The sequence below is a fragment of the Pimephales promelas genome, chromosome 23 (genome assembly GCF_988280905.1).
Source record: "Pimephales promelas chromosome 23, fPimPro1.hap1.1, whole genome shotgun sequence".
Taxonomy (NCBI): domain Eukaryota; kingdom Metazoa; phylum Chordata; class Actinopteri; order Cypriniformes; family Leuciscidae; genus Pimephales; species Pimephales promelas.
The window spans coordinates 9375915-9399132 of NC_142791.1; the positions used below are offsets into that span (position 1 = coordinate 9375915).

General features: G+C 39.2%; 2 protein-coding genes and 1 long non-coding RNA gene across 6 annotated transcripts in view; 1 reads left to right on the forward strand and 2 right to left on the reverse strand.

The window, feature by feature from the left end:
* The window catches only part of LOC120482043 (protocadherin gamma-C5), an 84975-nt gene extending 77784 nt beyond the window's left edge, over positions 1 to 7191 (reverse strand). For 2 of the 4 annotated variants that reach the window (XM_089126210.1, XM_089126204.1), the window contains exon 1: positions 4648 to 7191. In XM_089126210.1, coding sequence (XP_088982336.1) covers positions 4648 to 7059 — 2412 coding nt within the window. In that variant the 5' untranslated portion in view covers positions 7060 to 7191. Of the gene's footprint in view, positions 1 to 572; positions 3116 to 4647 lie in introns of those variants that run through there. The other 2 variants (XM_039675993.2, XM_039675981.2) reach the window with 1 other exon arrangement.
* LOC148969395 (uncharacterized) overlaps positions 1 to 23218 on the forward strand; it is a 154976-nt gene that overhangs the window by 96127 nt on the left and 35631 nt on the right. The gene's annotated exons all lie outside the window — the stretch shown is intronic.
* LOC120482047 (protocadherin beta-16) lies at positions 8102 to 10760 on the reverse strand. The gene has a single exon (XM_039676002.2). It carries the CDS (start codon positions 10620 to 10622, stop codon positions 8211 to 8213), a length of 2412 nt encoding a protein of 803 aa, XP_039531936.2. The 5' UTR covers positions 10623 to 10760; the 3' UTR covers positions 8102 to 8210.

Here is a 23218-nt window from a genome sequence, read left to right on the forward strand (position 1 = left end):
TCAAAAACTTATAGACCATCTTCACGAAAACTTACCAAAAAACCAAGCTTGGTTTTTAAACTTAAAAAAGGTAACAGATCTTAAATTTAGCAGAGATCAAAAATAAAAGTTTAGTAGCCAATGTCATGTTATTTTTTTTCTAATCAAAAAAGACCACATTTACATTAATGAAAAAAAAAATAGGAAAAACATATATACAGATAATTTTCTATAAAAATATAAAATTTTTTATAACTGATTAATGCAGCGTTCAATAATTGGTAAAGGTGTGCATAAAGTATAAATTTATGATATCAGAAATTCGCGACCTAGTGATCTAAATATTTTAAAATAGCCTTCATTATTAAAATAAGAAAGACGATATATTTAAGAAATTATATAATTTTTTATGTAATACAGAGTGAGGTCTAATATATTTCACAAAACAGTTTTACATTTTTAAAGAGGAACCGCCCTAATAAAGTACACGACATTAATGCAAATAGGCAGTCAATAAAAAAAATTCCGCGGAGACGACATAAAATAAAAAATAAATAAATAAAAAAGCTCGAAAAGAATGAAGCTGCTCTTACCTCATCTTCAATTCCTGTAACATCTAGTGTAATCATGCTCGAGACAAACTGAATATTGTCTTCCTTTGTTAGAGTCCCACCAGCAGGAAGCGTGTTTTCATTATACGATCTCACAAACTTGAAGTCACTTGTGTGCGAGCCTGTAGTTAGATACGCGTCATAGTTGTAAGAGCTGCGGAGAGTTCCTGCTCCATCCACCTCTGCATAGTTGGGAGGCATATATGCGCTGGGAACAGCAACTGCTCCATCAAACAACAGTCTGGGCTTTCTCCTGTGACAAAACTTCACTGCCAACATCAGTATGATGAACGTCAGGAAGAAGGTGCACACGGACACTAATGCAATGATCAAGTATGATGTTAATTTAGAGTTGTTGTCCTCATAAGTCATTTCTTTAAGTTCAGGAACTTCAGAAAGGTTGTCAGAAATGAGTAAATTCACAGAGCAGGTTGTAGACAGAGAGGGCTGCCCGTTATCCTTCACTGAAATAACAAGGTTCTGCTTCATATTGTCAGATTCAGAAATGTCTCGTTGTGTTTTGATCTCTCCACTATGGAGACCAATGGAGAAAAGTCCCGGATCAGTAGATTTCAAGATCTGATAGGACAGCCATGCGTTCTGTCCAGAGTCAGCATCTACAGCGATCACCTTGGAGACCAGAGAGCCCGAGAGAGTCGCTTTAGGGACCATTTCAGTCATTAAAGACTTTCCATCTGGAACAGGGTATAATATCTGAGGAGAGTTATCATTCTCATCTGTTATGAAGACTTTCACAGTCACGTTACTGCTGAGCGGAGGAGAACCATTGTCTCTGGCGACAACTTTGACACTGAAGTTTCTGAAATGCTCATAGTCAAATGATCTTACAGCATGAATCACCCCTGTATCTCCATTAACAGACAGAAATGAGGACACTGGGACCCCATTGACTTCACTGGGTACCAGAGAGTACAGGACAGTCCCGTTCTGTCTCCAATCTGGGTCATTTGCACTGACAGAACAAACAGAAGTGCCTGGTTTGTTATTTTCACTTATATAAGCACTGTATGTCTGCTGCTCAAATACAGGAGGATTGTCATTCACATCTGAAACAAATAAATGAATTGTCATGGATGTGGATAATGGTGGAGATCCTCCATCTGTGGCTGTGATGGTAATGTTGTAATCAGATTGTTTCTCTCGGTCTAGAGCTGTTGTAGTTACTAGAGAGAAATAGTGTTTAACAGATGGGTTCAGTTTGAAAGGAACATTTTGCTGAACAGAGCAACGAATCTGCCGGTTTTCTCCTGAGTCTTTGTCTTGAACGTTAATGATTCCCACTTCAGTGCCTGGATCAGAGTTTTCAGGTATCAGGTTATTTAAAGATTTAAGGATGATTCTAGGTGGATTATCATTAACATCAGTTATATCAATGATAACTTTAGCAGTTGATGCTAATCCAAAGGAATCTTGGGCATGAATTCCCATGTCATACTTTTTGTCTTTTTCATAATCAATTTCTCCAGTCACCACAATTTGTCCAGTTGTCGTATCAATTGAAAATAATTTAGCAATTTTGTCTGAAATTCTGCTGAATTCATAAGTCACTTCCCCGTTTGGACCTTCATCAGCATCAGTGGCGCTCACTCTGATTATTTCTGTTCCTGAAGGTGTATTTTCAGCCAGAGTGACCTTATAAACAGACTGACTAAATACTGGGACATTATCATTGGCATCTAGAACAGTGATGTGTATGACAGCAGTTCCAGATCTCTGCGGTGAACCACCATCAGTGGCAGTGAGGATCATATCTATCTCCTTCTGCTGTTCACGATCCAGCTCCTTTTCCAACACGAGTTCTGCGTATTTCCCTCCATCTGCACTATCATGTAGAGTCAAGATGAAATTTTTATTTTTCTCCAGTGAATAGCTATTAATAGCATTTTGACCGATATCCGTATCATGTGCCTCATGCAAACGGAATCGCTGGCCTTTAACTGCTGATTCTCTAATTTCAAAGTTAAAACGGTCACTTGGAAATTGTGGCGCATTATCGTTTATATCTTCAATATTCAGAATTATTCGGTGCACCTCAAGAGGGTTTTCCAGGACGAGCTCATAACTGAGAATGCAGGGAATTTGAGTTCCACAAAGCTCTTCTCGGTCTATTGTCTCTGCGACGATAAAATCACCAGTATTCAGATTAATATCACAATAATGTTTGCTGCTGTCCTCCGTGTCTATCCGAGCTTTACGAGCAGATAATTGTTTCACTTCCATCCTGAGATCCTTGGCTATATTTCCAATCACATATTGACGCTTCGTTTCTTCCGGAATATTGTAGCTCAGGTCTGCACAGACGATTCTCAGAGGAAACAGATGGAGAATCACGAAAAACTCAAACAAAGGACCTGAAGATAGTATGTATCCCATTTTGAAGATTTGATGTGGCACCTCTCCAACAGTAAACAATCTTTGACGGATGATATTCTAATAATTATCTAGGCATCGACGGACTGTTACTCCATTTTGTGCGTCGTTTATTCTACCAGACAGAGCTCACACTGCATACATTAAGTGTGGGAGGAGAGACGCATCAGTCTGCACTCTTGGTGAATAGCGACACTGTGAGTATTTTTCTGTTCATTGCATTTTGCTTGTGTTCTTCTATTAAAAGACGACAGGAATGAATCAAATAAAGTCTATCATTTTTCAAAGCCAGTTGCTGTGCAATATTTATTCTCTTAAACGAATTACACAGTAAAAGCTTAAAAACGAGACTATTTCCGAGGTAGAGCACAACAGTCAGTGCTGGCGCTGTCCAGGCATGCGGTGCTGAAATCAGGTGACCTCACAGACAGATTTGATGACAAAAGTGTGACGAAACCCTATTTTATATTAAGTGAGAAAATTCGTTGTAAGGAAGGTCTTTTTCACAATGCCAAACATACTTATATTTTTTAAATACAATTTTAATTGTTGTGATTTTTTTCTTTTTTTTTTCTTTTTTTAATTGCTTGAACAATAAGTAGCCTACAGAGCAGAAAAAAAGAAGAATAAAAAAACATTGCCTAAGAATGTAAAAATATAAAATACAAGAAAGTGAGTAAAAACGAAACTAAATAATAGACCAAACAAACAATACTTTGATAGATTTTACAAATCTTAAATGTATTCAATTAATGGATGGTTTTAACAGCTTTTTTTGTTTGTACTCTCCTTAATAGAAACCATGTAATTTTCTAATTCTTTCAATACCACAGAAAAACAGGTATCTGATTACTAAATATACACTGAAGAATATGAAACTTAAGAAATATAATCACAAGATTAATAGTATATGCTTAATTTTCCAGACTCTTTTCATATTTGAAAAAAACAAACAAAGATTAAATGTTCATATAACAAAAGAAAGTTGCATTCCTTTGTCATTAATAAACGTAGAAACTTCCCTCCATAACCACTTTGTATATTGACAGTGCCAAAAAATAGGACATGTAGTTTCTTGTTGGGAAAAAAAAAAAAAAAAAAAAAAACTAAATGGACAATTTTTTGTTCTATCTATGTGTTTGTTAAACTTGGACAGAAAATGTTTAGCTGCTCGGAAATTTGTGCAATATCTTAAATGAAATTTCCTCTAACTATTTTTGCCTTGATCTAAAATAAATGCTCCTTGTGCTAGCATTCTGTTCATATTATCAAAGCTCATTTTGCAGCTTTGATACACGTAATCTTTGTCCTTGTAACAGATCCACATTAAGTTAGAAATGGCTAAGATTTCACTAACAACTTTCTCTATAAGACGTTGTGATTTAAATAAACTTCCTCAAATATTTTCCAATTTCCAGTTTTATTTAGTCATAAACAACCCTTCCTTTTTGGGCTTTAATCCAATAATAATTTATCAAAAGTAATTTGCGGGTCAAAAAGACCCCAATGAACGTTCAAGGGTTAAATGCACTTCGTACAATTTACTACTTTTACAGACCAATTGAACTAACCACGAAGCACATAAAGAAAATATGAAACATATGTGTGTTCTAAGGGACAATGCAGATGACCAAAAGACAGTCAATAGATGTTAAGCCTCTCTTACCTCATCTTCAATTCCTGTAACATCTAGTGTAATCATGCTCGAGCCAAACTGAATATTGTCTTCCTTTTTCAGAGTACCACCAGCAGGAAGCGAGTTTTCATTATACGATCTCACAAACTTGAAGTCACTTGTGTGCGAGCCTGTGGTTAGATACGTGTCAAAGTTGTAAGAGCTGCGGAGAGTTCCTGCTCCATCCACCTCTGCATAGTTGGGAGGCAGATATGCGCTGGGAACAGCAACTGCTCCATCAAACAACAGTCTGGGCTTTCTCCTGTGACAAAACTTCACTGCCAACATCAGTATGATGAACGTCAGGAAGAAGGTGCACACGGACACTAATGCAATGATCAAGTATGATGTTAATTTAGAGTTGTTGTCCTCATAAGTCATATCTTTAAGTTCAGGAACTTCAGAAAGGTTGTCAGAAATGAGTAAATTCACAGCGCAGGTTGTAGACAGAGAGGGCTGCCCGTTATCCTTCACTGAAATAACAAGGTTCTGCTTCATATTGTCAGATTCAGAAATGTCTCGTTGTGTTTTGATCTCTCCACTATGGAGACCAATGGAGAAAAGTCCCGGATCAGTAGATTTCAAGATCTGATAGGACAGCCATGCGTTCTGTCCAGAGTCAGCATCTACAGCGATCACCTTGGAGACCAGAGAGCCCGAGAGAGTCGCTTTAGGGACCATTTCAGTCATTAAAGACTTTCCATCTGGAACAGGGTATAATATCTGAGGAGAGTTATCATTCTCATCTGTTATGAAGACTTTCACAGTCACGTTACTGCTGAGCGGAGGAGAACCATTGTCTCTGGCAACAATTTTGACACTGAAGTTTCTGAACTGCTCATAGTCAAATGATCTTACAGCATGAATCACCCCTGTATCTCCATTAACAGACAGAAATGAGGACACTGGGACCCCATTGACTTCACTGGGTACCAGAGAGTATAGTACAGTCCCGTTCTGTCTCCAGTCTGGGTCATTTGCACTGACAGAACAAACAGAAGTGTCTGGTTTGTTATTTTCACTTATATAAGCACTGTATGTCTGCTGCTCAAATACAGGAGGATTGTCATTCACATCTGAGACAAATAAATGAATTGTCATGGATGTGGATAATGGTGGAGATCCTCCATCTGTGGCTGTGATGGTAATGTTGTAATCAGATTCTTTCTCTCGGTCTAGAACTTTTGTAGTTACTAGAGAGAAATAGTTTTTAACAGATGGGTTCAGTTTGAAAGGAACATTTTGCTGAACAGAGCAACGGATCTGCCGGTTTTCTCCTGAGTCTTTGTCTTGAACATTAATGATTCCCACTTCAGTGCCTGGATCAGAGTTTTCAGGTATCGGGTTATTCAAAGATTTAAGGACGATTCTAGGTGGATTATCATTAACATCAGTTATATCTATGATAACTTTAGCAGTTGATGCCAATCCAGATGCATCTTTGGCTTGAATTCCAACTTCATAGTTTCTTTCACTTTCATAATCAATTTCTCCAATCACCACAATCTGTCCTGTTATCTTATCAATAGAAAAAAATCTTGCCGTTTTATCTGAAATTCTGCTGAATTCATACGTCACTTCCCCGTTTGGACCTTCATCAGCATCAGTGGCGCTCACTCTGATTATTTCTGTTCCTGAAGGTGTATTTTCAGCCAGAGTGACCTTATAAACAGACTGACTAAATACTGGGACATTATCATTGGCATCTAGAATAGTGATGTGTATGACAGCAGTGCCAGATCTCTGCGGTGAACCACCATCAGTGGCAGTGAGGATCATATCTATCTCCTTCTGCTGTTCACGATCCAGCTCCTTTTCCAACACGAGTTCTGCGTATTTCCCTCCATCTGCACTATCATGAACATTTAAAACAAAATGTTTGTTTCTCTCCAGTGAATAGCCATTGACCGCGTTATGTCCAATATCTGAATCATGAGCTTCATCCAAACGGAATCGCTGGCCTTTATCTGCTGATTCTGTGATTTCAAAATTAATACGATCATTTGGAAATCGTGGCATGTTGTCATTTATATCCTGAATTTGTAAAATTATACGGTGCACTTCAAGAGGGTTTTCCAGGACGAGCTCATAACTGAGAATGCAGGACATTCGTGAACCACAAAGCTCTTCTCGGTCTATTGTCTCTGCGACGATTAAATCACCAGTATTCATATTAATATCACAATACCGTTTGCTGCTGTCCTCCGTGTCTATCCGAGCTTTACGAGCAGATAATTGTTTCACATCCATCCTGAGATCCTTGGCTATATTTCCGATCACATATTGGCGCTTCGTTTCTTCCGGAATATTATAGCTCAGATCTGCACCGACGATTTTCAGAGGAAACAGAAGGAGAGCCACGAAAAACGCAAAGAAATGAACTGAAAATAATCTGTATTCCATTTGTGAAAGTTTGATGTTGCAGATGTGACCTGCCCAAAAGTAAAAAATCTTTGACGGATGATATTCTAATAGTTGAATCGGCGTCGACGGACTGTTACTCCATTTTGTCCGTCGTTTATTCTACCAGACAGAGCTCACACTGCATACATTAAGTGTGGGAGGAGAGACGCATCAGTCTGCACTTTTGGTGAATAGCGACACTGTGAGTATATTTCTGTCCATCGCATCTTTCATGTATTTAATGAAATGACAGCAGCCAAATGAAGTCTAGCACGTCCTTTTGTAAAATAATAATTTATATGCATCTACATATTAGAAAGGATCTAAAAATTTCACGCATTCGGACAAAAGACAGTTCTGTCGCTGTCCATGCCGTATGGTGCTGAAACCTGATGACCTCAAAGATGTTGGACAAAAAAAGCACTTACAAAGCTTTGAAATCATATTACACAAACGCGTAAATCCATTTTTAAAGAAAGGAGATGAGTATGTTTTTATTCACCGCTTCAAACAAACTTAGTTCTTTAGTAATATTTAACGTAGATGTACTACTATCAGCATCAAAGCAAAATATTCAAACACTTGTAGACCATCTACTTTTTAAAAATTAAACAAAAGTTTTCAGAGTAGAACAACAAAACAATATCGTAACAAACTGTTAAATTTGCCATAGATGAAATACACAACTTTACCAGCCAGTGTCATATTATTTTTTTTTCTAAACTTTGAAGACCACTGTACCCACCACCAAAATAATAATTAACAAAATATAATAGTAAAACAAAAACAATATACAGAAAAACTACTCAAAAAAGACTTTTGTTTCTGTCTCTAGATTTGATTAATTCAGTGTTCAAGTACTGTAAAAGTGTAGGATGACATTTTTAGGAAGACAATTGTAAGATCCGAAATTCGCGGCCTATAATATGAACCATTTCAATTGTTTTCATCATCAGCGGCAAGGGCATTTGATAGATATGATATAACATTAAAAAATATATAAAAATGATAGTTGTATACAGCATTTGGATCTAATAAATTATGCACCCATGCACGTTCTTTAAACTGGAACTGCATTACTACAGTAGGGGATATTGTTTATCCAAATGTAGCTATAATCAACGGAGACACCATGAATTGTAATAGAGTAGTTAAGCCTCTCTTACCTCATCTTCAATTCCTGTAACATCTAGTGTAATCATGCTCGAGCCAAACTGAATATTGTCTTCCTTTGTTAGAGTCCCACCAGCAGGAAGCGTGTTTTCATTATACGATCTCACAAACTTGAAGTCACTTGTGTGCGAGCCTGTGGTTAGATACGCGTCATAGTTGTAAGAGCTGCGGAGAGTTCCTGCTCCATCCACCTCTGCATAGTTGGGAGGCATATATGCGCTGGGAACAGCAACTGCTCCATCAAACAACAGTCTGGGCTTTCTCCTGTGACAAAACTTCACTGCCAACATCAGTATGATGAACGTCAGGAAGAAGGTGCACACGGACACTAATGCAATGATCAAGTATGATGTTAATTTAGAGTTGTTGTCCTCATAAGTCATATCTTTAAGTTCAGGAACTTCAGAAAGGTTGTCAGAAATGAGTAAATTCACAGCGCAGGTTGTAGACAGAGAGGGCTGCCCGTTATCCTTCACTGAAATAACAAGGTTCTGCTTCATATTGTCAGATTCAGAAATGTCTCGTTGTGTTTTGATCTCTCCACTATGGAGACCAATGGAGAAAAGTCCCGGATCAGTAGATTTCAAGATCTGATAGGACAGCCATGCGTTCTGTCCAGAGTCAGCATCTACAGCGATCACCTTGGAGACCAGAGAGCCCGAGAGAGTCGCTTTAGGGACCATTTCAGTCATTAAAGACTTACCATCTGGAACAGGGTATAATATCTGAGGAGAGTTATCATTCTCATCTGTTATGAAGACTTTCACAGTCACGTTACTGCTGAGCGGAGGAGAACCATTATCTCTGGCGACAACTTTGACACTGAAGTTTCTGAACTGCTCATAGTCAAATGATCTTACAGCATGAATCACCCCTGTATCTCCATTAACAGACAGAAATGAGGACACTGGGACTCCATTGACTTCACTGGGTACCAGGGAGTACAGTACAGTCCCGTTCTGTCTCCAGTCTGGGTCATTTGCACTGACAGAACAAACAGAAGTGCCTGGTTTGGTATTTTCACTTATAACAATATAATTCTGTAACTCAAATGTAGGGGAATTGTCGTTGATGTCTGAAACTTGTATGTTCAGAGTTATATTGGAGAATAAAGGGGGTGAACCTCCGTCCTTTGCTGTTATTGTCACATTATAATTTTCGAACTGTTCTCGATCAAGCGAACTAGTTGTTGAGATAATGAAATAAGACTTGATGTACGGCTGTAGTTGAAATGGCAGACTCGTCGGAATGGAACAAGTAACCATGCTGTTTTCACCGGAATCCTGGTCCTTTACGTTTATCACTGCGATTTCTGAACCAGGTGGGATGTTTTCTGGGATTAGCTTTTTTAGAGACTTTACAGATATTACCGGCGCGTTGTCATTGACATCATCAATGTCAATAACAACTTTACAGTGGCCTGTCTGACCTCCACCATCCTCCGCCTGCACTTCTATCTCGAACGAGGAGGCCTTCTCGTGGTCCAACTGTCCAGTAAGAGATACCTCTCCATAGTTTTCGTCAATTTTAAACAATTCTTTTGTGTTGTCGGATAGGTGATTGATATAATACGTTATTTGCCCATTTGCACCCTCATCCAAATCGGTTGCAGTAATTTTGATGACAGACGTTCCGAGTGCTGAATTTTCAGATAAACGAGTCTTGTACAAAGGCTGCGAAAACACTGGTGCATTATCATTCACGTCTATCACGAGCACTTCGATAACAACAGTTCCAGATTTAGGAGGATTTCCCCCATCGACCGCAGACAAAACTAAGGAATGCTCTCCTTTTGTCTCTCTATCCAGGCTGTTTTTCAAAACAATGTCCACATGTCTGTCTTTATTTGATTTTGTATCAAGAACAAAATATTTGTTTTGACTGAGAATATAAGTCTGAACTGAATTCATTCCAACATCCAAATCACGTGCGCGAGCTATTTGTAACTTGCTTCCTGTCGGTGCCGCTTCGCTTATCTCAAGTTTAATTGAATCTTTGGGGAAAATAGGAGGGTTGTCATTTATGTCCTGGACCTCCAAAACAACGTTGTGAAGCTCTAAAGGATTTTCAAGAATAAATTCAAAGTGCATGAGACAGGGAGAGGTTGTACCGCATTGCACCTCTCGGTCGATTCGTTCCGAAACAAAAAGATTTCCAGAATCTAGGTCGACATCACAGTACCTTCTCTCCCCTTGATAATCCAAACGGGCTTTACGAAACCTCAAGCGATTAGAATCCAAATTAAGATCCTTATTTAGACTTCCAATGACATATTTTGTCTTTGTTTCCTCCGGCAAAGAATAACGAACATCAGCAGCGGTAGCGCAGAAGAGAAGCGACGTTGTCCATAATCGCCATTTGGCCCAACACAATTTAGACGTTTTCGCCATGTTTTCTTGCAAGTAAAAACGTTGTTTCGAAATTTTCGCCACAAACAAGTTATTTATGTCACGGACAGAACTGCTATTTCGACAAATGGCCGTTGTTAACACAGAAAAATACAAGCACCAAATGGGTGTGTTCTTATGCCCAAAAAAAGCTTGAGTTAATCAACAGCGACACTGTGTGGTTCAGATGAGCTTAGGCAAACAGCTTGTGTGGTTTAATTTATGGTAGCCACTTCATATTTACAGGGATTTTTCTGATAATGTGGGGTTAAATTATATTTTTACATGGCATATCAAAATAACGATGAACCATTATTATTGACTAATATGAAAAAGTGCTTTCTTCAAAACCCTCAATACAGAAAATATTGACTTTTTTTCACACTGCAGATAAACCAAAAGTAGGCGTACTATTACCCTCATTGATCATTGATCATGCTCTTCTCTTCTATTCTACAAAAAAAAATGCACTAAAATTAAACTGAGATAGGTAATAGCACTTATTGTTGTCCTACTGTTAGTTTAACTGCTTCTATTGTTCTCATTTGTAAGTCGCTTTGGATAAAAGCGTCTGCTAAATGATTAAATGTAAATTTAAATGTATTTTGATAATAAAGTATTTAAAGGGTTAATCTTTTAAATACATACTCTTACTTTTGTTAGCATTTATACTTTAATTTCTATATCGTGTGTATATTTTAGAAATATATCATCAATATTATTTGTGTAGTTCATACCAGCTACACACGCCACTAACTGGCACATGTGTCTTTCAGCACCATGGACAGCTACTCGGTAGTCGCCGGACAAAATGATGGCATTTGATTTAAAAATGTATTCAGAAATGGAATGTTAAACAAATATAAAATATTGCAAATTAGGGAGGACAATGCGCTACATTTTCGAACTGGTAAAATGCAAAAATGCAACTGCACACATATAGCCTTCATTAAATGATTCAAGTGCACTGTAAAAAATTTGGAGTAGGATTTACTTGAAAAAACCTTGCTAAACGATCTCACTCAGAAAATGCTAGTAAATTTACAAAGATTTGCCAAGTAAAAACCTAAACATATTTATCAGTAGCTTTAATTAGAAATCTTTAAGTTAAATTTACTTGGAATGTGGAATTAAGTAAACTTTACAAAAAATAAGTAATTTTAACTCGGCTTGTGAAAGGTTGATTAATACCGATTTCCTTTGCCTTTGTATTACACTTCACTAAAACAATTATCTTGAATGTTATTAGTCATTTATAGTATGTTCTTTACTTAGATCATCTAAGTAATTTATATATACATCATGTCAGACTTTAAGCCTTATGTGAATGCAAACACCTCAACACTTGGTAGACAATACACAATGGTGGTAACATTTGATGGATCGTTTTTGTGTTTGAATGTGTCATTTTAAGCAAAAAATTTACTCGAAATGTCACTAAATGGCAATTTACTAATACTGAAAACAAAAATCAATGATAAAACAGTGTAAATAGCTGGAAACCAGTGAAAAATGAACCTCATTAATTATTCAAGGTCCAGTGCATGATGGGAACCCCAGTATCAGAAAAGTTAAGTAATTTTTACTTAATTTTATTGAGTTGATATTACACTTTCATTTATACTCGCTTGAAATAAGTACTGATATGGAATTTACTTAGTTTTTTAAATTCTTGCCTGAACTAACTTTTTCAAGTAAATTACATTGGGTTTTTTCACTAGTATTTACTTAACCAAAAAATCATTTTTTACAGTGTACAATGCCTCGTCTTTGAGTTTTATTTGTACACCGAGCAAACAAAAAAGATTAAGTCAGAATTTTTAAAACATACTTTTTGTAATCAAAATTTATTGGTGTGTATGTGTATAAAAGTGTGTTTGTATGTGTGTGTGTGTTGGTGGGTGTGCTGTTTTGGACTCTAGATGTTGTAGAGTGTCACCCCTTTCCTGCGGTGTACTTTTTTTTTTTAGAATTGTGGCCGATTTGTAAATTGTACATACAAAAATTCAGAGAATTTTTTTTGTCAACTTCCCATTAATTTCCTATGGGTCGTCATTTTTGACAGAAGAGCAAAGGTGTGACTCATTTTTTTACGACCACTTAAATTGCTGGAATAGTGACCTCAATTTTTTTGTGTGTTCACATACCCAATGCCATAAAAGTCACCAAGTTTCGTAATTTTCTGAAGAAGCTGTGATTTTTAAATATTCAAAACAGATTTCTTTAATCACAATTTATTGGTGTTTTTGTGTATAAAAGTGTGCGTGTATGTGTGGGTGTAGGGGTGGGTATGTCTGTTTTGCACTCTTGATGTTTTAGAGTGTCACCACTTCAATGCTGAGCACTTTTTCTGCATCGTGGCCGATTTGTAAATTGTACACTCAAAAATTCTCAAAGTTTTTGTGTTTTTGTCAATTTCCCATTCATTTCCAATGGTCGGTCATTTTTGACCGAAGAGCACAAGTGTGACTATTTTTTTTTTACGACCACTTAGCATGCTCGGATCATGACCTCAATTTTTTTGTGTGTTCACATACCCAATGGAATGAAAGTCAGCAAGTTTCGTACATTCCGATGAAGCTGTGATTTTTAACATTTCAAAACATACATTTTTTTCACCCCAATACGGGGCTTCACTAGAAATTGTGTTGCAAATGTGATACGTGCATCGAAGCTTCAGTGTCATACGTAACATCACTACGTTCCAGAGCTGAGATATGGACATCCCACGTAGCATTTATGCCTTTATAAATATCTCAATAGCTCAGCTCAGGAAGGGTCTAGAGACTCCATTTTTGCACTCATGTCTAAGTCTCATGGCCCTCTATGAGAATCCAGAGTTTCAAGAAGATTTCAAGAAGAGTTTCAAGACAGTGGTACCCCTTTCGTATTTTTTTTTTGTTTTGTTTTTTCAGTGCGAAAAAATAAGTTTCTCCAATCTTCTCAAAACTCTGGATTCTGATAGAGGGCCATGAGACTTAAACATGAGTGCAAAAATGGAGTCTCTAGACCAGGGGTGCCCAATCAACTGTCCAGCACAGATCTTCTCAAACCCTAATCAAACACACCTGAAGCAACCAATTAAGGTCTTTAGGATCACATTAAGGTGTGTTTGATTAGGGTTGGGGATGAACTGTGCAGGACAGTCGATCGCAAGGAGCAGGATTGGGCACCCCTGCTCTAGACCATCCAGAGCTGAGATATTGAGATCCCAAGTAGCTTTCATGCCACTATAAAAATCTCAATATCTCAGCTCTGGAAGGGTCTGGAGCCTCAATTTTTGCACCCAGGTCTAAGTCTCATGGCCCTCTATTAGAAACCAGAGTTTAAAGTTGATCAGAGAAACTCAAAATTTCGACCCACTGTCGTTTTTTTTTTTTTTTTTTTCGATTCGAAAAAATAAGTTTCTCCAATCTTCTCAAAACTCTGGATTCTGGTAGAGGGCCATGAGACTTAGACCTGGGTGCAAAAATGGAGTCTCTAGACCCTTTCAGAGCCGAGATATTGAAGTCCCACGTAGCATTTATGCCAATGAAAGCTTTACCTTAAGTTCTGTCAGGAAGACTCAATCAGCGCGTCATGTATTACCTCATTCCTATCCAATCAGGTGTTAACATTCACAGTATAAAATACGCTTGTCTGAGTTCGCAGATGCTGACGCTGCCATTCACCTCCATCCTCCCCAACCACCACCAAGATGGTACCTTCCCCTCTATCATCCCCATCACCAACACCACCAGGATGGGCCCTTTTTTTACCTCCAGGGGGTCGGCTGCGCCCCCGCCTTCATCTCAGGCGGGACATGCAGATTCGGCAAACCTCGCTTTGCTCGCTAAGGACGGGGCCTACGCCAAAGAACTCATCAATTTATGCTTGATGAGCTGTCAATAAATGTATAGTGCTTTTCAACTTATCTCCCGAGTCTTTCTGGTAGAATTATAATTATCTCAATATCTCAGCTCTGGAAGGGTCTAGAGCGTCCATTTTTGCACTCAGGTCTAAGTTTCATGGCCCTCTATCAGAATCCAGAGTTTCAAGAAGATCAGAGAAACTCAAAATTTCGACCAACCCAAAAAAACGACAGTGGTACCCCTGTCGTGTTTTTTTTTTTTTTCAGTTGGAAAAATTAAGTATCCCCAATCTTCTCAAAACTCTGGATTCTGATAGAGGGCCATGCAACTTAGACCTGAGTGCAACAATGGAGGCTCTAGACCCTTCCAGAGCTGAGATATCGAAACTCAAAATTTCGACCAGAAAAAAAAAACGACAGTGGTACCCCTTTCGTTTTTTTTTTCCGGCGAAAAATTAAGTATCCCCAATCTTCTCAAAACTCTGGATTCTGATAGAGGGCCATGAGACTTAGACCTGAGTGCAACAATGGAGGCTCTAGACCCTTCCAGAGCTGAGATATCGAAACTCAAAATTTCGACCAGAAAAAAAAACGACAATGTTACCCCTTACGTTTTTTTTTTTTTTTTGGGGGGGGGGCGAAAAATTAAGTATCCCCAATCTTCTCAATACTCTGGATTCTGATAGAGGGCCATGAGACTTAGACCTGAGTGCAAAAATGGAGGCTCTAGACCAGGGGTAGGCAAGTTCGGTCCTAGGGAGCCGCTGTCCTGCAGAGTTTGGCTCCAACGCTGAAAAAAATCTCACCTGCCTATAGCCTTAGTATCCCTGAAGACATTGATTAGCTTGTTCAAGTGTGTTTGATTAGGGTTGGAACTAAATTCTGCAGGACAGTGGCTCTCTAGGACCGTACTTGCCTACCCCTGCTCCAGACCCTTCCAGAGCTGAGATATCGAAACTCAAAATTTCGACCAGAAAAAAAAAACGACAGTGTTACCCCTTACGTTTTTTTGGGCGGGTTAAAAATTAAGTATCCCCAATCTTCTCAAAACTCTGGATTCTGATAGAGGGCCATGAGACTTTGACCTGAGTGCAACAATGGAGGCTCTAGACCCTTCCAGAGCTGAGATATCGAAACTCAAAATTTCGACCAGAAAAAAAAATGACAGTGTTACCCCTTACGTTTTTTTGGGGGGGCGAAAAATTAAGTATCCCCAATCTTCTCAATACTCTGGATTCTGATAGAGGGCCATGAGACTTAGACCTGAGTGCAAAAATGGAGGCTCTAGACCCTTCCAGAGCTGAGATATCGAAACTCAAAATTTCGACCAGAAAAAAAAACGACAGTGGTACCCCTTACGTTTTTTTTTCGGGCGAAAAATTAAGTATCACCAATCTTCTCAAAACTCTGGATTCTGATAGAGGGCCATGAGACTTAGATCTGAGTGCAAAAATGGAGGCTCTAGACCCTTCCAGAGCTGAGATATCGAAATTCAAAATTTCGACCAGAAAAAAAAACGACAGTGTTACCCCTTACATTTTTTTTGGGTTGCGAAAAATTAAGTATCCCCAATCTTCTCAATACTCTGGATTCTGATAGAGGGCCATGAGACTTAGACCTGAGTGCAAAAATGGAGGCTCTAGACCCTTACAGAGCTGAGATATCGAAACTCAAAATTTCGACCAGAAAAAAAAATGACAGTGTTACCCCTTACGTTTTTTTGGGGGGCGAAAAATTAAGTATCCCCAATCTTCTCAAAACTCTGGATTCTGATAGAGGGCCATGAGACTTAGACTTGAGTGCAACAATGGAGGCTCTAGACCCTTCCAGAGCTGAGATATCGAAACTCAAAATTTCGACCAGAAAAAAAAAACGACAGTGTTACCCCTTACGTTTTTTTTTTTTGGGGGGGGGGGGGGCGAAATATTAAGTATCCCCAATCTTTTCAAAACTCTGGATTCTGATAGAGGGCCATGAGACTTAGACCTGAGTGCAACAATGGAGGCTCTAGACCCTTCCAGAGCTGAGATATCGAAACTCAAAAATTCGACCCAAAAAAAAAAACGACAGTGTTACCCCTTACGTTTTTTTTTTTTTGGGCAAAAAATTAAGTTTCCCCAATCTTCTCAAAACTCTGGATTCTGGTAGAGGGCCATGAGACTTACACCTGAGTGCAAAAACGGAGGCTCTAGACCCTTCCAGAGCTGAGATATCGATACTCAAAAATTCGACCCGAAAAAAAAACGACAGTGTTACCCCTTACGGTTTTTTTTTTCGGGCGAAAAATAAAGTTTCCCCAATCTTCTCAAAACTCTGGATTCTGGTAGAGGGCCATGAGACTTACACCTGAGTGCAAAAACGGAGGCTCTAGACCCTTCCAGAGCTGAGATATCGATACTCAAAAATTTGACCCGAAAAAAAAACGACAGTGTTACCCCTTACGTTTTTTTTTGGGGGGGTGAAAAAAAAAGTTTCCCCAATCTTCTCAAAACTCTGGATTCTGATAGAGGGCCATGAGACTTGAACCTGAGTGCAAAAATGGAGGCTCTAGACCCTTCCAGAGCTGAGATATCGAAACTCAAAAATTCAACCTGAAAAAAAAAACGACAGTGTTACCCCTTACGTTTTTTTTGGGGGGCGAAAAAAAAAGTTTCCCCAATCTTCTCAAAACTCTGGATTCTGATAGAGGGCCATGAGACTTTGACCTGAGTGCAAAAATGGAGGCTCTAGACCCTTCCAGAGCTGAGATATCGAAACTCAAAAATTCGACCCGAAAAAAAAAACGACAGTGTTACCCCTTACGTTTTTTTTTCGGGCGAAAAATAAAGTTTCCCCAATCTTCTCAAAACTCTGGATTCTGATAGAGGGCCATGAGACTTGCACCTGAGTGCAAAAATGGAGGCTCTAGACCCTTCCAGAGCTGAGATATCGAAACTCAAAAATTCGACCCGAAAAAAAAAACGACAGTGTTACCCCTTACGTTTTTTTTTTTGGTCAAAAAATAAAGTTTCCCCAATCTTCTCAAAACTCTGGATTCTGATAGAGGGCCATGAGACTTAGACCTGAGTGCAAAAATGGATGTTCTAGACCCTTCCAGACCAGAGATATCGAAACTCAAAATTTCAACCGGAAAAAAAAACGTCAGTGGTACCCCTTACGTTTGTTTTTTATTCGTGCGAAAAATTAAGTATCCCCAATCTTCTCAAAACTCTGGATTCTAATAGAGCGCCATGAGACTTAGACCTGAGTGCTACAATGGAGGCTCTAGACCCTTCCAGAGCTGAGATATCGAAACTCAAAATTTCGACCAGAAAAAAAAAACGACAGTGGTACCCCTTACGTTTTTTTTTTTGGGCAAAAATTAAGTATCCCCAATCTTCTCAAAACTCTGGATTCTAATAGAGGGCCATGAGACTTAGACCTGAGTGCAACAATGGAGGCTCTAGACCCTTCCAGAGCTGAGATATCGAAACTCAAAATTTCGACCAGAAAAAAAAACGACAGTGGTACCCCTTACGTTTTTTTTTTCGGGCGAAAAATTAAGTATCACCAATCTTCTCAAAACTCTGGATTCTGATAGAGGGCCATGAGACTTAGATCTGAGTGCAAAAATGGAGGCTCTAGACCCTTCCAGAGCTGAGATATCGAAATTCAAAATTTCGACCAGAAAAAAAAACGACAGTGTTACCCCTTACATTTTTTTTGGGTTGCGAAAAATTAAGTATCCCCAATCTTCTCAATACTCTGGATTCTGATAGAGGGCCATGAGACTTAGACCTGAGTGCAAAAATGGAGGCTCTAGACCCTTACAGAGCTGAGATATCGAAACTCAAAATTTCGACCAGAAAAAAAAATGACAGTGTTACCCCTTACGTTTTTTTGGGGGGCGAAAAATTAAGTATCCCCAATCTTCTCAAAACTCTGGATTCTGATAGAGGGCCATGAGACTTAGACCTGAGTGCAACAATGGAGGCTCTAGACCCTTCCAGAGCTGAGATATCGAAACTCAAAATTTCGACCAGAAAAAAAAAACGACAGTGTTACCCCTTACGTTTTTTTTTTTTGGGGGGGGGGGGGGCGAAATATTAAGTATCCCCAATCTTTTCAAAACTCTGGATTCTGATAGAGGGCCATGAGACTTAGACCTGAGTGCAACAATGGAGGCTCTAGACCCTTCCAGAGCTGAGATATCGAAACTCAAAAATTCGACCCAAAAAAAAAAACGACAGTGTTACCCCTTACGTTTTTTTTTTTTTGGGCAAAAAATTAAGTTTCCCCAATCTTCTCAAAACTCTGGATTCTGGTAGAGGGCCATGAGACTTACACCTGAGTGCAAAAACGGAGGCTCTAGACCCTTCCAGAGCTGAGATATCGATACTCAAAAATTCGACCCGAAAAAAAAACGACAGTGTTACCCCTTACGGTTTTTTTTTTTCGGGCGAAAAATAAAGTTTCCCCAATCTTCTCAAAACTCTGGATTCTGGTAGAGGGCCATGAGACTTAAACCTGAGTGCAAAAACGGAGGCTCTAGACCCTTCCAGAGCTGAGATATCGATACTCAAAAATTTGACCCGAAAAAAAAACGACAGTGTTACCCCTTACGTTTTTTTTGGGGGGGTGAAAAAAAAAGTTTCCCCAATCTTCTCAAAACTCTGGATTCTGATAGAGGGCCATGAGACTTGAACCTGAGTGCAAAAATGGAGGCTCTAGACCCTTCCAGAGCTGAGATATCGAAACTCAAAAATTCAACCTGAAAAAAAAAACGACAGTGTTACCCCTTACGTTTTTTTTGGGGGGCGAAAAAAAAAGTTTCCCCAATCTTCTCAAAACTCTGGATTCTGATAGAGGGCCATGAGACTTTGACCTGAGTGCAAAAATGGAGGCTCTAGACCCTTCCAGAGCTGAGATATCGAAACTCAAAAATTCGACCCGAAAAAAAAAAACGACAGTGTTACCCCTTACGTTTTTTTTTCGGGCGAAAAATAAAGTTTCCCCAATCTTCTCAAAACTCTGGATTCTGATAGAGGGCCATGAGACTTGCACCTGAGTGCAAAAATGGAGGCTCTAGACCCTTCCAGAGCTGAGATATCGAAACTCAAAAATTCGACCCGAAAAAAAAAACGACAGTGTTACCCCTTACGTTTTTTTTTTTGGGCAAAAAATAAAGTTTCCCCAATCTTCTCAAAACTCTGGATTCTGATAGAGGGCCATGAGACTTGAACCTGAGTGCAAAAATGGAGGCTCTAGACCCTTCCAGAGGTGAGATATCGAAACTCAAAAATTCGACCCAAAAAAAAAACACGACAGTGTTACCCCTTACGTTTTTTTTTTTGGGCAAAAATAAAGTTTCCCCAATCTTCTCAAAACTCTGGATTCTAATAGAGGGCCATGAGACTTGAACCTGAGTGCAAATATGGAGGCTCTAGACCCTTACAGAGCTGAGATATCGAAACTCAAAAATTCGACCCGAAAAAAAAAAACGACAGTGTTACCCCTTACGTTTTTTTTTTTGGGCAAAAAATAAAGTTCCCCCAATCTTCTCAAAACTCTGGATTCTGATAGAGGGCCATGAGACTTACACCTGAGTGCAAAAATGGAGGCTCTAGACCCTTCCAGAGCTGAGATATCGAAACTCAAAAATTCGACCCGAAAAAAAAACGACAATGTTACCCCTTACGTTTTTTTTTTCGGGCGAAACATAAAGTTTCCCCAATCTTCTCAAAACTCTGGATTCTTATAGAGGGCCATGAGACTTACACCTGAGTGCAAAAACAGAGGCTCTAGACCCTTCCAGAGCTGAGATATCGATACTCAAAAATTCGACCCGAAAAAAAAACGACAGTATTACCCCTTACGTTTTTTTTTTTGGGGGGCGAAAAAAAAAGTTTCCCCAATCGTCTCAAAACTCTGGATTCTGATAGAGGGCCATGAGACTTACACCTGAGTGCAAAAATGGAGGCTCTAGACCCTTCCAGAGCTGAGATATCGAAACTCAAAAATTCGACCCGAAAAAAAAAAACGACAGTGTTACCCCTTACGTTTTTTTTTTTCGGGCGAAAAATAAAGTTTCCCCAATCTTCTCAAAACTCTGGATTCTGATAGAGGGCCATTAAACTTGAACCTGAGTGCAAAAATGGAGGCTCTAGACCCTTCCAGAGCTGAGATATCGAAACTCAAAAATTCGACCCGAAAAAAAAAAACGACAGTGTTACCCCTTACGTTGCTTTTTTTTGTGGGCGAAAAATAAAGTTTCCCCAATCTTCTCAAAACTCTGGATTCCGGTAGAGGGCCATGAGACTTACACCTGAGTGCAAAAACGGAGGCTCTAGACCCTTCCAGAGCTGAGATATCGATACTCAAAAATTCGACCCGAAAAAAAAAAACGACAGTGTTACCCCTTACGTTTTTTTTTTCGGGCGAAAAATAAAGTTTCCCCAATCTTCTCAAAACTCTGGATTCTGATGGAGGGCCATGAGACTTACACCTGAGTGCAAAAATGGAGGCTCTAGACCCTTCCAGAGCTGAGATATCGAAACTCAAAAATTCGACCCGAAAAAAAAACGACAGTGTTACCCCTTACGTTTTTTTTTTCGGGCGAAACATAAAGTTTCCCCAATCTTCTCAAAACTCTGGATTCTGATAGAGGGCCATGAGACTTACACCTGAGTGCAAAAATGGAGGCTCTAGACCCTTCCACAGATGAGATATCGAAACTCAAAAATTCGACCCGAAAAAAAAACGACAGTGTTACCCCTTACGTTTTTTTTTTCAGGCGAAAAATAAAGTTTCCCCAATCTTCTCAAAACTCTGGATTCTGATAGAGGGCCATGAGACTTACACCTGAGTGCAAAAATGGAGGCTCTAGACCCTTCCAGAGCTGAGATATCGAAACTCAAAAATTTGACCCGAAAAAAAAAACGACAGTGTTACCCCTTACGTTTTTTTTTTTCGGGCGAAAAATAAAATTTCCCCAATCTTCTCAAAACTCTGGATTCTGATAGAGGGCCATGAGACTTGAACCTGAGTGCAAAAATGGAGGCTCTAGACCCTTCCAGAGCTGAGATATCGAAACTCAAAAATTCGACCCGAAAAAAAAAACGACTGTTACCCCTTACGTTTTTTTTTTCGGGCGAAAAATAAAGTTTCCCCAATCTTCTCAAAACTCTGGATTCTGGTAGAGGGCCATGAGACTTACACCTGAGTGCAAAAACAGAGGCTCTAGACCCTTTCAGAGCTGAGATATCGATACTCAAAAATTCGACCCGAAAAAAAAACGACAGTGTTACCCCTTACGTTTTTTTTTTTTGGGGGGCGAAAAAAAAAGTTTCCCCAATCGTCTCAAAACTCTGGATTCTGATAGAGGGCCATGAGACTTACACCTGAGTGCAAAAATGGAGGCTCTAGACCCTTCCAGAGCTGAGATATCGATACTGAAAAATTCGACCCGAAAAAAAAACGACAGTGTTACCCCTTACGTTTTTTTTGGGGGGGCAAAAAAAAAGTTTCCCCAATCTTCTCAAAACTCTGGATTCTGATAGAGGGCCATGAGACTTGAACCTGAGTGCAAAAATGGAGGCTCTAGACCCTTCCAGAGCTGAGATATCGAAACTCAAAAATTCGACCTGAAAAAAAAAACGACAGTGTTACCCCTTACGTTTTTTTTTTTCGGGCGAAAAATAAAGTTTCCCCAATCTTCTCAAAACTCTGGATTCTGATAGAGGGCCATGAGACTTGAACCTGAGTGCAAAAATGGAGGCTCTAGACCCTTCCAGAGCTGAGATATCGAAACTCAAAAATTCGACCCGAAAAAAAAAAACCGACAGTGTTACCCCTTACGTTGTTTTTTTTTCCGGGCGAAAAATAAAGTTTCCCCAATCTTCTCAAAACTCTGGATTCTGATAGAGGGCCATGAGACTTACACCTGAGTGCAAAAATGGAGGCTCTAGACCCTTCCAGAGCTGAGATATCGAAACTCAAAAATTCGACCTGAAAAAAAAAACGACAGTGTTACCCCTTACGTTTTTTTTTTTTCGGGCGAAAAATAAAGTTTCCCCAATCTTCTCAAAACTCTGGATTCTGATAGAGGGCCATGAGACTTACACCTGAGTGCAAAAATGGAGGCTCTAGACCCTTCCAGAGCTGAGATATCGAAACTCAAAAATTCGACCTGAAAAAAAAAACGACAGTGTTACCCCTTACGTTTTTTTGGGGGGGCGAAAAATTAAGTATCCCCAATCTTCTCAATACTCTGGATTCTGATAGAGGGCCATGAGACTTAGACCTGAGTGCAAAAATGGAGGCTCTAGACCCTTCCAGAGCTGAGATATCGAAACTCAAAAATTCGACCCGAAAAAAAAAACGACAGTGTTACCCCTTACGTTTTTTTTGGGCAAAAAATTAAGTTTCCCCAATCTTCTCAAAACTCTGGATTCTGGTAGAGGGCCATGAGACTTACACCTGAGTGCAAAAACGGAGGCTCTAGACCCTTCCAGAGCTGAGATATCGATACTCAAAAATTCGACCCGAAAAAAAAAACGACAGTGTTACCCCTTACGGTTTTTTTTTCGGGCGAAAAATAAAATTTCCCCAATCTTCTGAAAACTCTGGATTCTGATAGAGGGCCATGAGACTTACACCTGAGTGCAAAAATGGAGGCTCTAGACCCTTCTAGAGCTGAGATATCGAAACTCAAAAATTTGACCCAAAAAAAAAAAACGACAGTGTTACCCCATACGTTTTTTTTTGGGCA